The sequence below is a fragment of the Echeneis naucrates genome, chromosome 18 (assembly GCF_900963305.1).
Source record: "Echeneis naucrates chromosome 18, fEcheNa1.1, whole genome shotgun sequence".
Lineage (NCBI taxonomy): Eukaryota > Metazoa > Chordata > Actinopteri > Carangiformes > Echeneidae > Echeneis > Echeneis naucrates.
In genome coordinates this window covers 4097493-4115153 of record NC_042528.1, presented here as the reverse complement: position 1 = coordinate 4115153, position 17661 = coordinate 4097493, and the positions used below count along the sequence as shown (strand labels likewise).

The following is a 17661-nucleotide window of genomic DNA, read 5'->3' as shown; positions in this document are numbered from 1 at the left end:
TTGTAAACGTGCTGCAACAAACCGATGAGCTGGGATTATACTAAAGAGGAGAGAAAGGGGAGGGGGGGTCATCTCAAGACAGTCCGGGGTGGTTGAAGGTTGGGGGGTAGGGGGGGGAAGACACAGCACATCCACGTTAAATTGTTTTCGATAACATGCCTCGGTGGTTGTGTTTAGCTCTGCTGGCTAGCCTGCTAGCTAACATCTCGGCGTTGTGTGTGTGTGTGTGGGGAGGGGGGGGGGAGAGACCACCGAGGGTGAAGTATCGTTAGCAGGGGGCTAGCTTCACAAAACACTGCAGCAACAGTCAGCTCGGGCAACTAACGTTAACTGGGCAAAGAAAACACACACACACACACACACACACACACACTCACACACACACACACACACACACTCACACGCTCGCTCGCAACACACATTGAGACAAAGAAACGACTTCTGGCGGCCACACCGGTGGCAAAAACACAACGGTGTTCCCGGGCTAAAGCACACAGACTAAAACGAAGCTATTTCGTGGCGATAACTTGTAATCTCTCCAACTCCGCTCCCCACTGCCAGCCCCGAATCTCAGACTCACCCTGTCACAACAGGCGCCATCTTCCACAAACTCTCACCAAAACTCCAATACTCGCGATATCCTTTTTTTTCCTCTTCCTCTCTCTCTCTCCCACAGCCCAACAATCCGCCGAGACAACAGAAGCAGACTGGAGGTGAAGGGACGAGGGAGACGGAGAGAAAGGGGGTGGGTGAGGAAGAGAGAGAGAGAGAGAGAGAGAGAGAGAGAGAGAGAGGGAGGGAGGGAGGGAGGGAAAGGGGGAGGCGGCGGGGAGCTGCAACGGAGAGAGAGAGAGCGAGAGAGAGCGAAAAGGGCAGACGCCACAACAACAGGCGTGGGAAACTTCCAAGGTCGCGCGAGACTTGGAAAACTCTCACAATAGGCGAGCACAGTGGGAGCGTCCCCTCTCGCGAGAAGTGCGTGAAGCGGAGCGGTTGTTTATCATGTGGCGCTGAAATACTATTCCCACGTGTTTACCGGGTAATAAATTACAGCACCGATAGGTTCGTGGGGAGGAAAAACGCTGGTGGTGAGAATACCCTCGGTTTTTCCCAGGCTCTCATATATTTACAGTGTGCTACCTTTCTCCACATGGCGTCTCTGCAGTGTTTTTTGCATTAACAGCTGCTTCGCATTACTGAAATGGCCCTTTTTTTATTTAAGAATATCTTCCAATAGAATATAGATAATAAGCACTACAGGTGATAAGACTGCAAGGACACGCTGATTGTAAATAAGAGGAACGAATGGAAGGTATCTTGCACACCAAAATGTACAATTCCCATGAGTAACTTTGCACTGTCCTGTTTAGAATGTGGAAACAATAGTGTGACCACATGTGAACAGGCCATACAGGGCAGCTTAGTGCATTGCCATCACATTGGGGAGTCCCATGACCACCCTCCTAAGAGTCCAAACCCCAGTCAAAGTACAAGGGAGGCTATTATATTGAACAATCATGCTTGGAAAAGTGGGATAAGTTTTATTAGGCTCTCTGTTTGCGTCTGCCGCGGTTTCTCCAGAAGTATTTGGTGTGCTATATCATCCCCACTACAAATGGGTCAGGTCATTTTTGTTTATCTGGGAGGGGTCGGAGAGCCGTAAACCTCCATGTAGGTCTGTGTGTGTTTTGTTGTCTTCTAGAGCCTTCATTTGAATCTGTTTGGCATCTTTGTTCACCTCACAACTGACTTCAAGTGGGAGTTTTCCCACCTTCAAAGAGAAAGTGAAGACCTCTGAGAGCACGCTGATGGAAAGTCAATGCACTCATTTGTCAGATGTCCATGTGTGATAGAGAAAGAGAGATCTGCTTGTGGCGCTTTTGTATTGAAAAACAATTTAAAAAAGCAAACTCACTCTATAGTTGGCCGATTCATCACATTTAGATGCATTGAATATTTTAAACTCCAATCTTCTATTTTTCATTAAATATTTAGATATGTTGACAGTTTTTCACTTCCTTGCTTAGAGTTTATATATTTTGGTTTTCATATGCATGAAGTTGTTACTGATAAGCTTTACCTTTAGGGAAAGAAATGTGAAATTGATGGCTCCTGGCTGCAGCTTCATAGAAAACACATACATGAGAATAGGCTTATATTCCTGAAAGGAAAACTTAATATTTGCCCAACATGCAACTACTCAATTTAGATCTAGAAATATGAATAAAAATGCTTAAAATCATACTTTTTGCCTACTTCCTTTCATAACAGAAAATCAATCAGTGTCAGTGCAGCACAACTACATTAAATAGTTTCCTTGTAGAAAGTAGCAGATGCAGTCTCCCCCAGTGTACACTGTATAAATCTACACATTTCATATCTTTCATATGCATAAATCATTTATATGGCGTTTCACTGTTCTGCCAAAAAGACAGAAGAAGAAAAAAAGTGGGGGGTAGGGAGTGGGAGCGGGAGGGGGAGGCAGTTGCAGGGATGAGGTTTTGCATGAGAGTGTGCCTGGCCCATGGCCCGCAGTATGAAGACACAGAGACGAGGACCTCATCCTGCCCTCAACCATTTTTCCTTTCCTTCTCGCTTTTATAGTCAACGGAGAACCTCCAGTTACACTCAGAGTTAAATGGGGAAGCATAAAATTTCCTCAAATGTTTTACAGCTGAACACAGAAGGAAAAAAAGAGAGGAGGAGAGAAAGCAAGACACTATACAAGTGCAAGCACTTTTCTGAGAAAAGTGAGCAACATAACAAATGCTTTTTAACATATCTTTTTTTGAGGATGTCTAATAATAACATAACAACAGTGCTGATTCAAACTTTAACTTTAATGGCTATTCTAACATATAAAACCCCCCAAAGGCCACTCATACACGAGTCAAGGCTTCTTTCAGATTTTTTGAAAATTATAAGCATCTTTTTGTCACATGTTATTGCTCATCTTTAAAAAAAATCTTAACCTTGAACTCTCTCATTAGGGGTAAAAACCATTTATTTCAGTAGAGACTGAGCCGAGTCAAGCAATCATGACTAAGCCATGAGCCTCATGTCTATAAATCCACTCACTTGACTGTTTAAGCTCATGGCGCAGAAGGAAAGCAAGATTGAGATAGAGAGAAAGAAAGAAAGATCCTTGTTCCCATGTGGAAACACCACTCACCAGTACATCTTTCCATCTGTGTTATCTCTATATAGATTTGACCTACATACTGTTAACTACATGTGTGTCAATGTGTTGAATGTATTGTCTGAAACCAGTGTCTGCAAAAATGTTACAGGGTCACTAGATAAAGCAGCTTTGTGGTGGTGTCACAGAAATCCAACAGCAAATCCTCATCAGAGCTATCTTCTGAATGCTAAGCCGAAATTGTGAAATTAACAAGTTTTCACATTCATCCTATCCCTCTAAGTTGAAAAACTTCGAGCTCTTATTGTGAGAAATAAAGGGGATGGGGGAATCATTTCGATTTTCAGATATGATGAGTGAAAACAGAGCGAGGAAGAAAGTGAGCCAATTAAGGAAGTGCAGCTCAAGTTTCCTGATTAGCAGCTCTTTGGCACAAAGTCATTTGATACAGACAGAGAGTGGTGTAACTTCCTGAAATGATCAGACGCACTGAAGTGGAGTCAGAGAGAGAACTAGTAACAGAGAAAGGTGGGTCGAGAAACACTGGGTCAAATGTTAGACTGGCGAGCAGAGAGACAAGCGGATAAATGTGCATACAAATAATTGGCTGCCTGCCAGGCAGGGACGGGAAATCAGAATTTGGCAGCTTATACTTTTACAGCAGTACACAAATGTTACTGTTCAAGCTCCAGCAGCAACCACAGCCACTTCATAATATCATATTCCCCCAGAGAACATCACTAAAAGTCACAATTTAATCAACTCTGGCTTGTGTGCGTCGGAGTTCACAGCAGGGGGAAGGGCGTCCCTATCCGTCCATCCGTCTATTATGTCCATCTGTCTCATTTTTGGCCCACATGGGAAAACCCAGGGGAGGATGAAGGCAGGCAGTTTGACAAATGGAAAGGACCTTCAGTCCAGGAGGGGCACACCTTTACCTCCCTCTCACCCTCTGCTCAAAGTCCCACACTTTTATCAGTTGACTGTCATTACACTTGGGTCCCAAAGACATTGCAGAGCCTGACTGCCCTGACTCTTGACTTAAAAAAAAAAAAAAAAACGGGAGGGTGGGGGGTGATAAGTTTGCAGACTACCAAGGGAACGAAGCGTCTGTTTTCCAGGCTCGGTCTTTTGAAACACAAGCACGAGGGAAGAGACGTTTCCCCTTTCGTGGTGTTGTACGGTTCACAGTGAGTTCAAGCTGCCAAACGTATGTGGGGTGAGAACTGAACAGGCACGCTATTTGGCAGCTCTCACATAGCCTGTGTATGACATTGGAAAATAAGCAACATGATATGGCTGACTTGTGCTCCAGAGGCTTTTCTAGCATCTACCTTCAGTAACAAAATCAGAGCATTTTATGGTTCAGTGAAAGCCTTTATGATGTCCTCATTCTGCCCGATGACTGATAACACCCGCAATCAATAACGAGGAGCAATCAATCCACAGCATATATATTTTTTTACAGCTTTAATATTGTTGCAATGGAGTTCGATTATGGGTTTTCACAAGCCTGCCACAGATTCAAGAGCCCATAAATCCATTACTGTGATGGTTATCAGCAAAAGCAACAAAAATAGATAGATAGAAATATCTAAATCCAGAATGCATCTTGTGTTACCCATGGACTGATGTTGGCTCTGCAACCATAGCACTCTTCAAATCATCCTGCAGAGGACTGCACACGGAAGATTTCATTTTCCTTTTCACTAGAGGGAAGCCTTTTCATAAAAAGTTATATGAGTTCCCGTCTGGGCGGACTTGGCTCTGTGTCTTGTCGCCTCTTTTTAAATCAGCGTTGTGCCTTGGGGTATTTCACTTTGATTAAAAAAACAGCGTTGATCATAAGCTCTGAAAATGTGTCAGATGGATTATGTTATGGAAATTATAATAGCAGCCTAATGCCTGTATTTATGCAAGGAAAATGTCCCCTGAAAAACATGTGACATTGTCTGAGGGGAATATTTGGAACTGAAATTATGGCAGCAGGTTTAAATGAAGTGAAATCCCACATTTTAGGGCATCCAACCATTTCGACTCGATGTATGAAAAAGCACAGTGCCTACACTTTTGTACAGGAGCCCAATAAGTTGACTGTGAAGTAGTAAAATTTTTTTGTGATAAAAGCTTCCTATTTTACATACTTATAGTGTACAATATATTTCATTGCATCAAGGTATCCTCATGAGCTTCCTCGGGAAAAAGGAAGCAATCTTAGCCCTGAAAGGTACAGTTGTTCCAACATTAAATGACCATCCGTTTAGCTTAGCTTAGCAGGAAATGTAGCCTCATTCTGCTCAATGGTGACAAAAAATGCCAACTATTAGATCGAAATTTCCCGAATTCATAATTATTCAACACATCTCAGTATATGACTCTGTAAAACAATTGAATTTGCCATGGCAGGTTTAACAGCATGTGTTGGACTATTTCTTTGGCAACATTTTTATCATCCTTGAATCCTATCAATCTTCTCCCCACAAGGAAGCAGATATTCACCAAAATGTGGAGCTATTCCTTTTAGTGTGAGGTAGGGCCACATAATTGGGTGTCACAGTGAAGTTGCCAGGTTTGATCACCACTCTGTAGGTAAAACAAAGGCTATGTAGCTCCACCTAATACGACATATTAACCACATGAAAATACAACATTTTATCTCGGGGTTTAAAGACGTTCTGTGGTAAAGTATTTGATTTTAGACAAGACGATGCTACCTGTTTGATCTCTAGCTCTGATGGCATAAACACACAGACATGAGAGTGATATTGATTTCACTTTGGAAAAACAGCAGACAAACAGGTTCTTTGTTTAAGTAATGGCCTAAAAACATGGCAAAACCTGATTGTTTAGTTACTGTATTAGGGATTAGGCGCATTAGGGGACATTCAAGAACAGCCAAAAAGACTTCTTCAAGGTTCCTGGTTCCAATTCTTCGTCCAGATGGGGGAACTTTAGTGAGGAAATTTGTAATACTCTGCAATCACTCAGCAACTACCACCGAGAGTCCCTTAAGTGGTGCAGTGAGCATAAACCCCTGTTTCTCGAGTGTTAAGTAAAGAGATGACAAGCACAGGGACTTAAAACATACAGTAACTGTTCTTCTTTCTGACAAGGTGTTGTAATACATCTACGTTCATTGAACCCTCTCTAGATGAATCAGTGTTTAACAAAATAGCCAGAAAGCTCATATGATCAAAATCCATCATTCAATATGGACGTTTTGCAAAGCCTAATAACATGAGGCAAGTCAGAGCCATAAAAAGGAGGGAAGGTTATCATAAAGCATGCACAGAGGAAATCTGAGTTGATTTGTCTTCTTCCCGCCATCAGTGCTTTCCTTGGTGACTCAGCTGTGTTGCATCCTGTCACTTTCACTTCTGGAGCACATCGCTGGATGAATATTACTGTGAATGACATCCATGTTTCACCCCGGAAAAAAATTTGTCAATGCATGCAGTCCCAAAACAAAGTCTTGTCTTGAATCCCACATTTCGTAAGTGCACAAATCCAAAATATGATTTAAGGACTGTATAAGGAGTATAGAATACAAGAATCCTCAGACCACAACACAAGTTATTTTGTTTGTTTTCAGGATGTGGTCGAAACATCATCTTCTTAGCCTAAAGATTTCGGTATCGTGGTTCGCTAGGCCTGGAGCCAGTATATTCAGAGAGGTTTTGTCTAGAAAAAAAAAAAAAAAAAAGCAAAGACTTCCTCCAAACTTCAAACCCTTAAGAGACTAATCAGGAACAGGGTCAAAAATGTCATAACAATGCAACCTTCCAACAAAAGTAAAGCTCTCCACTTCGTGAAAACCCTTCTGGGATATTCACATCCAGTAAACTAAGAGCATAACTCGTTTAGCTTGGCTTACCGCCCTTGTCAGTTAAGACTTCTAAAGCCAAAGTTTGGTGAAGGCTCATAGCAGAAGCAGCCCGATAAAGTTACAATACAAAATATTAATGTTTTTTTAATCACAATGAGTGACAGAATGTATTATATCATGACAAAAAGATTGATAGACAGCTATTAGTGGGTACAAAGTACCTCGGCCAGCTCAACCCAAGCCCTAAAGATTTTCATTTTTTGATGCTAGAGGATGTCTCAAATGAACCGTTTCAGGGAAATGAAGAATAATAATTTACAGGATTATTATACTAATAATCCTGTAAAGTTGCTCACACTTTGTCTGCACCTCATGCTCTTGTGAACTTGTAAAACATGATATACTATATATTTATTGCTTTTTTAAAATCCTATGCTGCTATTGCAAATGTTTAGAAGATCGTGTTTAGATAGACAACTTCACTTTGTTAACCGCAGCATATTTGGCTGGTGGGGGTTTGGAGGGAACAGGCCTCAGCCAAATGAACCTCTCAAACCTTGACCTTTGCCTCTTTAACGCCCACACTCTCTCTCTCTCTGCACGCAACACACACACATGTTTACACACAGACACATACTAAAAAATATTATCAGTGTCTGCCTGATCCGCAAAAATGAGAAAAACACCGACACCCACGAAGGGGAAGAGGTGTTACAGTGCAACACACACACGCCCACGCATGGCACACGCACACAAACACACACATGCATACACTCTCTGGCCAAGTGACTGCACCACTGAGGCCCTGACCTTCTGCGCCGGCCCGACCAACGCTCCTCCTCCGCCATCTCCCAGGCTGTCTGTCTCAGGGCTGATAGAGGCAAAAGAGGTGGGGGTCAGCAAGGGGCGTAGGGACCAAGGGGGGGGCAGGAAGAGGACTGGTGATTAGGAAGGTGGGGGTGGATGGTGGGGCAGCAAGCGAGGTGAACATACCCATGACCCTCTGTCCCATTCCTGGCAGCCACCCTGCCGCTCTGAGAGAGCGAGGGAGGCCCTGCAAATATTTGTGATGCATCCACACCCACAGACTAGATAGAGGATGTCCAAACTCACACTCAGAGCTGGATACTTGAGGAGCTTTTTCCTCAGTGGACAGCGGTGTCAGGTGGTCCAAAATGAGTCGTCTCAACATTTATTGGATGGATACACAAGATTTCTCTCTCTCTTTTTTGCTCATGGTCCCCACAGGTTGAATTCTTGCTGCTTCAGATGATCCTTTGGTGCTTCCTCTAGCGCCACAACGAGGCTGATAATTTCAATAAAATATCTGCAGGACTTAAATGAATGGTTTGATGTGCGAAGCATGAAAGCATTTGTTAGCATATAGCTCCAAGTCAAGCTGTGCCCCCTTAAAACTTCACTGTGCTGCTAAAATTTCTGGACCCTTTAAAAGTTTCCAGCTAAGCGGTTTGTTTTGGCAGACATCATCATTTTCTTTTTTTTTTCTCTCCCGTCTCCTCAATTGAATGATATTTACTCATCTATATCATCTGGCATAGGTTGAAATCTTTCCTATGCAGTGCAGGGAAAGTTCATCTTTAACACAGTCATTCTCACTACTGTCCCCTTGACAACAAGCAAGCTCTTTACTCTGATAAAAGCCATGCAATGATGTTGAAAGCTCTAACTAAACATTAGCAGGTGATCCTGTGGTAAATATTTGTCCAGTCAGATTGTCGTATGGTGTGCTAAAATAAAACACATTGAGAACGGGAAGGCAGAAAAGGAAGGAAGGTGCAGGTTGTATGTTTTAACAAAGGTATATGAAATTAATAAGTGTGTGTGGATGTACAAGATAATCATTTTGGATTTGTGCTGTATGCACTGAAACTGAAAAAACACATTTTTGGCCAAAAGCAGGCCACTTGAGAGTGCACCTGCACTTTAGCACCCTTCCATCAAAAGATGGAAAAGACCAGTCTCTGTAATCATAGAGAGAAGAACAAAACTGAGAAAATAAGAACGTTTTCAGATGTATTTGCATTTACATGGCTGAGTGACACAGAGTAACTGGGCTGAGCCAGCGACTCTGTACATGAGCACGTGAGTGAGGCTGGGTACAAGAACAAGTGAGCGAGTGAACAGACGGGTGAGGAAATGGGGTGGCAGGCATTCAGCGGGGGAGCTTTAGAAACGCAGGTGCCTTAATTGTCCTCCAATAAAGCCTCGGCGAGTGGGCAAACCTGTGAATGAGTGTCTGTGAAAAAGAGGGATGAATGAGGCGCACGTGAATAAATGAATGAGTGAATGAGTGAGCAAACGAGTGCCTGGAAGAGTAAGCACTCTGTGGGGAAGCTGGAGGATATTGTGGATTTAGTTGGGGGGGTGGATCGGTGGTTGGGTGGATGTGGTAGGGAGACAAGTGATGTGATGTATGGGAGGTAAGAGAATGGCGGGGGTGAAGAAGCATCAGAAGGAAGGTGGGTTGGAAGAGAGACATTGGAGGAAGGAGAAGGGGGTTGCAAAAATTGGGATAGAAGTGGAGGCGTGAGGTGTGTGTGGTGTGTGTCTGTGTTGAGGGGGGCATCTCAGACAATGTGACATGGCACACGTTATTAATTCTGGCTCAGTGGAGAGACCCTGCCTCGCCATCTGCTCAGGGTCAGGGGCGTTTGCTGGGGTCGGCGTCACATCCACCCCCCCACTCCTCCCACCCACCCAACCACCTACACACAGACACACACACACGCACCATTATACACACATATACACAGAGACAGGATCCCCCTCCCTTCTCCTCCCCTCTGTCCTCGCCTGGCAGACACCCGGCCAGGCCCGCGTGCATTTCCATAAAACAATTGCAAGCCAACCTGCTCCCGTGTCGGGTGGGTGGGGCTAAGAGGGGAGTGGAACGCCTGCTAGCCGCCCTCAACAATAGCCTGTCAGATGAAAAGGCCCCGGGTGAACTTGATATACATTACAAAAGGGCCACACCACGGTAGGCCCCGGGCCCAGCCTCGCCGACCTGCGGTTGAATTTGAGCTTGGCGTTCATTCGTTTGTTTGCAGTTTGCACCCGCCCCGACCCCACCTCCTTCCTCTTAACCCCACCAAAATTGCATACACACACACACACACACACGTGCGCATGGCAGGCGGAGGTGGCGGCTGAGGCGGTGGTGCTTTTGTTCCATTATAAGTATTTAGATCTTTTATTTACTAAGACAGCCCAAACTTATGCTAAGATTCACACATTTTAATGACGTGGAGGGTTTACAAAATCTACTCTGTCCATGCTGTAGCTTTGCAACTATAGCTGTGAAAAATTACGATATCTAAAAACTTCTAAAGCTGTTCTATTTTGATTTGCATTTGAAAAAGAGAAATTATACAAAAAACACACTTCAACAGATAAATAAATGCAACGGTTTGGCGAACTAGCATCCATTGAGCAGCGCAGCGATGAAGAGAGTTTCCACCTGAAAGCTGAGACACTTCTGTTCCTGTAAAAAGCCGTAGCGTGCAAGAGCTGGCAAAGATTCAGGGTCCCTAATTCTGTTGGTGCTTAGCATCAGGATTAGCACTAAGACAAGAGAAGATCAGACGGCTGGAAGAGGTATCACCGTGTCAACTCATGACTTCCTTTCAGCGTTTCCCTTCCACCATCCTCTCATCATTTTGTCGAACCTGATCTGAACTAACCTAACCATCCATTTTTTCAGTGTCTTCGCTTTTATCTTAAATAAAAGGAAACTTCTTTTCTATCCCATCAACAATCCCCCCCACCCCCACCCCCCCAGGCTAAATCCCTTAATCTGCTCTCGGACACGTCTGGAGGGCAAAACAAACAAATAGGACCCCCCCAACCCTCACCTCAACCCCCCTCCTCCTTTCTACTACCAACTCCACACACACACACACACACACACACACATACAAATCCCCCCCGAGACCCCCACCAAGCCCCATCCCCGAGTACATGACATCACTGAGAGGAGAGGGCGACATTAACCCTCTCAAGGTTAATGAAGTGAGGTTGTGACCGCGGAGCTGGCATTTCAAATCACAACAGCGGACGTCTGGAAAAATCCTCCCCAGCAGCGTGAGCACAGACTACTGTCCCCTTCTTATGAGATCCAAGATCTCTGCAGTTTCCCCAACGAGGAAAGGCAGTGCTTTGATGTGATTCTAGTGTTTACTCAGTCACTGCTGGAATAAGAGTTACACCTTCTCTGCCACATGAGTTCAAAATGACACAATCTCTGCTTTCGATTAAAGACAAAAGCGTGAAACATTTCATTGCATTTGGCTCCTATGTATTATTTGCTCATTTGGTCTTGATGCTCCAGTTCTGTAAATGTACCCTAGCCATGTGGTGACAGTAAGCATTTATTTAAATCTATAAATGCAATGATATATAAACAACCAAACTGATCAATCTCGCACGGTACTTGCTGGTTTCTATGCAGATTATACAGTTTTGGGTTAACTGTCTTTTTTTGTCATCACCAATAGCTCCAATCTTTATACTCATTAATCCAAAATTCAATACTAAATGCCAAATTAAATGGAAAAATATGCACTCCATCCCCTCTAGAGCAAAATACACCATTTCTGATCTCACTCGCCTATCAGCAGGAAGACATGAGCCACAGCCATGTACTAAAACTTTCACAAATCATAGTTAACAAAAGAGAACTCACAGAGTGCTCATGATGTGGCAGCACTGTAGTTAAGGTAGTGCTGAGTTTAGGCACAGAAACAACTTGGCAAAGACCGTCAAGGTTAAACAACGCTAATAAACACTAATAATTGTGGTGATTGTTGCGTTTCAGGTGGAAACAGGAAATGGCCCACAGCCTCCCTTGGTAATGCCTGATATTTTACTGACCAGCCTGTCCGCTTCTGAATGAATGAATGAAATAAAGCAAATATATAATACATCAACACATAAGTGGCCTGTATGCTTGTTAGACATCTTTTCTTGTGTATGCATGTTTGTATGCTCTCTTGAATGTGTGTCAGGTGGTCTGAATGGGGTTTACTGGCCATTAAATCAAAAGTATGTGTGTGTGAGGGGGTTTTTCCTTCAGAAGGTCAAAGTTGAAAGGTCAGGAGATCAACGTGTCATGGGCAGCAGCTGGTTTGTCAGCTGATGACCTCAGAGGAAAAAGGATGGGGGGAGGCTGGGCTGACCAGGCAAGACAAAACCTTTATGATCTAGAAACAAAACCACTCTAAAAGTTTCTAGATGCAGACTAAGGGTGAGTCAAAACATCATTTGAGGCCAACAGAAAAACGTGTATCTATTTATATGCGCGGCTCTGTTGTCTGTACTCAATCCGGCCTCACCCTCTCCTCCCCCCCTTTTGCCTATAAACCAACCTTATTACCTTTAAATAAAAACCATCTCTTCGTCTTTTTCCCCGTTCCTCTTATTCTTTCCATTCATTTCTAGCCTCTTCCTCCCTTCGCTGCGGATTACCTCTGACTCCTGACTGGGTGGGAGCTGCCGTGGGCCAAAATGATGATGTCACTGCTGTTATTTTCAAGAGGGGTGAGCTCATTGGCTGAAACCACAGAAGAGCTGGCATCCAAGTGTCAGGGAACAAGCAGTCGGGGTTTGCTCGTGGCCTGGCGCTGACTGACGTTCACATTACATCTGGGGAAAGGATCTGGGACAAGCTGTGGTTGACTTTCTATCTGTCTATTACTCCTCTTTCTATTAATCTAAGGAGTTATAGATGCGCGGGGAGGCATTAAAAGCCAGAAGGAGTCATTAAAACAAGAGGACACAAGGAGTAAGTAGAGTAAATACAGTAAGACAGCAAGAATCAGCAAGTATGAACAAAATCGCTGCTCATATTTTAGAGTCTGGCTCAAAGGCCTCAAGGAGCAAATATGGGAGCGTGGAGGCCAGCAGCCACACGCTAGTTGACCATGACATGGAAAGACTGACACGACTGTGCAAGATGTGCCAGAGGACTGATAAAACACCAGCCGCTCCTCCCCCAATTCCAGCTTAAAATCATCGCCGCACCAGTTCCTGTTGCTTTTTACGATGATGATGAAGGGAAAATACTCTCCCTGCGTACTTAACAGTTGTCAAAAAAACATTTCAATGAGAGGAAAATTTGACAAGACGTCACCTCACATCACAGGATTTCTAGTTTGGTTAAAATTAGGTTTAATGTAAAAGTCAGTGACCATAGAAATGATTCTGTGTCTTAAGGCCCAATATTTCATCACACCAATCTGCCAAAACATAAAAAAGTGGGGATTCATTCAGCCAAAATGCTGTTGGAGCATGCAGTTAACTTGAAGAGATAAATTTAACTTCATTGTGTTCTTTCATTTCATGTTTTGATACAGAGGAAAGTGACCATGGGTGTAGGCTCAAAACTGTCACACTGACTCACACTGGTCATGTGACCTAGTTTTTTGAGTCTGTGTCCTCTGGACATTGCAACAAACACAAACACATGAATCACAATCAAATGCACTAGTTAACATCTAAAATCTAAAAGAACAGCAACTCAAACTAGAATTCAAACGAGAAACTTGTTTTGACTCCACTCATTCTTCTTTGGTATTCATAGACAGGCAACACAGATAAATCATATATTTAAGCTTTAATTCACTGTTTTATTGGCTATATTTAAGGATAAATAAGTTAATGAATCAGGTTTATCACAAAGCACCACCTGGAAACCACTGAGCCTCAGAGACGGTAGTTATTTATTTGGAGGGTGGAATTTTCCTTTATTGTAAAGGAGAACAGTTTTGTGTGTATACAATTTAATCTAATGCAAACAACCTAAATTGAATGATATACACACCAATTTGTCGAATGGGAGTTAGTGGAAGTCAGGCCCATTGTGTGTGGCATGCATACACATAGTGGCTGCCAAGGAAACTCTCAGATACACACTGTGGCCACAATCTATGTTTATAGTGAACCAAGGCATCTGAATTCATACTGTTACATAGATTTTCTGATTTGCTGTTCTTATATGCCCCACATCTGTGTGCCAGTCAGGGTATCTGTGAATGTGTTTGCATGCCTGTCTTTGCGTGTGTGTGAGTGTGAGTTTGAGTGTGAGGGTCAGTCTGGGCAGCAGTCCAGGCTGCTAAGAAGAAAAGGGGTGAGTTTCATCACAGGAGGTGGGTCTGGGCACTGTGCCAATCAGACTAACACACACACACACACACAACAAGCCTGAGGCAGCGGCCCTGTGCTGTTGATGCTGGCAGGTCTGACCACTCGCTGCCCCCACAGACACAGCGAGGACAGAGAGCGAAGCTGGGAAGGGGAGGATAGAGCAAGACGAGAGGAGAGGGAAACGGAGGGAAGAACTGCGGGGGAGAGCCAAGAGAGAGGACAAACTGATAAGATGGAGACTGAGAGAGACACGGAAACAGAGGCTGATAATGATAGATGCAGGAGAACAGAGAGAGAACAGGGTGTCAGGCGAGAAACGACAACTGGGGAAGGAAAAAATGATTCTGGATGGACAAAACAAACGATGACGAGGGATGTGGGGTGATTGGGGTGGGTTGTAAGGAGGTGTATTTGTCATGGGAGGTGCAGTAAGGGTCCAGAACTGTGGAAAGAACAGGGGGAGACCAAGTTGAGCAGAAGAATAGGAAGAAAAGGAGTGGAAAAGCAGTGGAAAGTGTTTTTGAAAAAGGGAACAGGGGGTGACTTAGACAGACAAGGGCTTTAGGGCTAGTGGAAAAGGGATAAGATAAAGAAGTGCAGGCAGGGGATGTGTGTGTGTGCTTGAGAGGCAGACAGAAGAGAGGACAGGGTGAGACAGAGAAGGAGTGATGTACATTAGTGGTTCGACAGCATACAAAGCACCTCTAATTGAATTGAAGGGAGTATGAGACAAAGAGAAAAAGAAACAGAGAGACGGTGCGGTGTTTTCAGCCTGTCACAGGATTTTAAAAAACAAACAAAACAGAAATATAATGATAAAAAGACATCCAAAGCATCATATCCCTAAAGGAAATGCTTTTATTTTGTTAAAAACGCAACAAGCAGGAAGGTGTCAGGTGATACGCTACAGGCTGAAAGAACCACTGCATACTGTTTCACTAAAGCCTGTGCCCAGACGCATTGCATTGGGAAAAGCCGCTTCATTTGGCTGATCAAATTAAAGACACTTAAAGGTGCTGCTGCTAAAACAGATAATGTACAATTTTTAGATAGTCAATTAAGAAAAGGATTAGGTTTAAGACTAAAGAGGATGTTGATGAACATGTACAGCGTTGCAGCGACCCTGTTTTTGGTTTTGAGCCCTCAGGATTCTTAGCAGCTAAAAAGACAGACAGTTCCTGAAGGAATTAGTGACTGAAGCTTAAAGGGTGAGGATGTTGGATTTATATTGTTTAGGTCCAAATGAATGTTAATCCTGCTTCATTTATATATATTAAAAATAGTAAACAGTAACTGTTTGCTGACAAGGTCCCCATATTCTCTTAAATGGAGATATCAGTAACATAACATTGTATTGCTGGGTCACAGAATCAATGAAGACTGTGTAGAATAAGTATGGAAGCTGACCTTGAGTTGTGTCTGTTGTAAACAGACTGTTGTTAGAAAGAAAATTCAGCATAGATGTGAAGATGTTGCATTAATAATGATAAGAAAGTAATTATGGGACTTAGCACTTAAATGCTCTTTAAGTTAGAACATAAATATGCTACAAAAGAAGCATCAAAAAATGAAACGCAGGAGTAAAGAAGGTAAGAGAGCTTGTTGACATGAGATGGTCTGAAATCCCAACAAGGTCATCGCTGTTATCTTCACAACACCAAGTGTCATTGTTTTGCTTTTGTTTTGTTGTTGCGCTGGGGGGGTTTTGCTTTCACTCCTCTTTTCTCCAGTACGGGCAGAGAAAGGCTGGGGAGGCGCAGCAAGACAGGCGACAAGAGAGAGAGAGAGAAAAAGTGAGACAGGAAGAGAAAGAAAGAACGTCTGTGTTGGTGCCAGAGTGAGGTATAGGGTTTCCTGAGACTTGTTTTCCTGACTTAGCCGTTCTGTAAGCCCTCCATCTACTTCCCCTTTTATACACACGCACACACACACACACATACACACACATAACACTACACTATGTATCGAAGGAGATAGAGGCTTTTTGGAAAACTGAGCCCAGTTCCCCTGGGCTAAACCAACGCTCCGGTTACACCACCACGTTCCAGAGCGCAATTCCTCAGTGTTAGGCTGAGTTTACTTAGGCAGACGCCTCTCTCCTCAAAATGCTGCACAATCACCCCCAGAGCACTTAATCTATGTTATTGGAACTCTGGTCCTATCAGTCCCCTTCCATCAAAATATTATTGGAGGCAGAGATAATAAAAAGTTGCAATAAATATGTGAAATAACATTGGGAAAGCACAGACAACCCGTTTCCTTAGCAGTGTCTGTTCATGATGAACGTGTTAATATGCGTAGTGTGCATATGCAACCAATGGCTCAGAGGAATTACTTAACAATGCATAAAGGTAATGTTTTTCACTTAAAATTCATAGTAAAATTTTATATATATTTTTGTGACAGACGGTGAAAAAAATCAATAAAAGGCTTCCTGTGCTTCAGAGCAAGGATGCTTTTTTTTCTCTTTTTCTTTAAATCTCAGAGCCATTAAAGATCCATCACTTAGGCCACCACCTTAAATTATCTTTGGCTTGCTAATGGTTGATCTGATTGCACACTCAGAGATGGCAGAGTCAAAAGATGTGTCATTGTTATGCAGTAATCACATGGCTTCCACCACAAAAGCAACGTGTAACTGCAGGAACAATAACAGCAGACACAAAAAATACTGTTATATAATAAACCACAACTCATCCAAACAACATAAGGCAATATATTATATCTGTGTGACTTCCTAGTTTGCCAAATGAGTAGTTTCCAACATTTTAGGCCTGTGGCTGTTCAAACAAAGCAAAATGTCTATTGTTTTAGTTTATTTTGCAATGAAACAATTAAATACTTTGGGAATAAATAGGAAATATTAGAGAAAGGTCGAAATAAATCCATAGCAGATTGAGCAATCCTGGTGTATTTTCTGAATCACTAACACTCCTGATGTTGTGACCTCTGATCTAAATGACAGTACTCAGAGATCTGATTCAGTAACTGCTCTGTCATCATGTTGCGTTAAGTATCACTGCTTTTTGGGGAAGTGAACAGGTCAAAATTTGACATGCTGTCTTATTTCACCACAAGACTCCAGGATTAACCTGACAGCGGGTCAGGGAAACTGAAAACATTTGCATGGGTGAGGAAGACCTTACCAAGTCCATATTGGCAACAGTAGCTAAGGTCTCATCAGACCACCATTGTCCTTCATGTAAAAGAAATGAAGTATGTCATGGTTTTATCCATGTTTCGAATTTCAGAAATTTGATAAAAACGGACCGCATTAAATGATACTATAACAAAGTATACATTGATGTACTTGAACTAAAATAATTGAGGTAATACTCTTCATTTCTTGCTGTCTATAGCTCATGATATGTTTCACACTCCAGGGAGCCAGACATCACCGTGCAGTAGTGTGCATCCGGAATCCAGAAGCCACAAGTACAAGTTGGTTTTCCTTCTCTTTTGCACCCCTCAGCCCACCCTATTCCAACCCCCAACCCCCACCCCCACCCCCCCAAACCAAACCACTCTTTCTGAT

At 43.1% G+C, this 17661-nt stretch overlaps 1 protein-coding gene across 1 annotated transcript in view; it reads right to left on the bottom strand.

Annotated features, from left to right (window-relative positions):
* rbpjb (recombination signal binding protein for immunoglobulin kappa J region b) overlaps positions 1–730 on the bottom strand; it is a 36152-nt gene extending 35422 nt beyond the window's left edge. Inside the window, exon 1 of the mRNA XM_029526124.1 lies at positions 581–730. Within this exon, the coding sequence (XP_029381984.1) occupies positions 581–600 (20 nt within the window). The 5' untranslated portion in view covers positions 601–730. The remainder of the gene's footprint in view (positions 1–580) is intronic.
* Between the last annotated feature and the right edge of the window lie 16931 nt (positions 731–17661).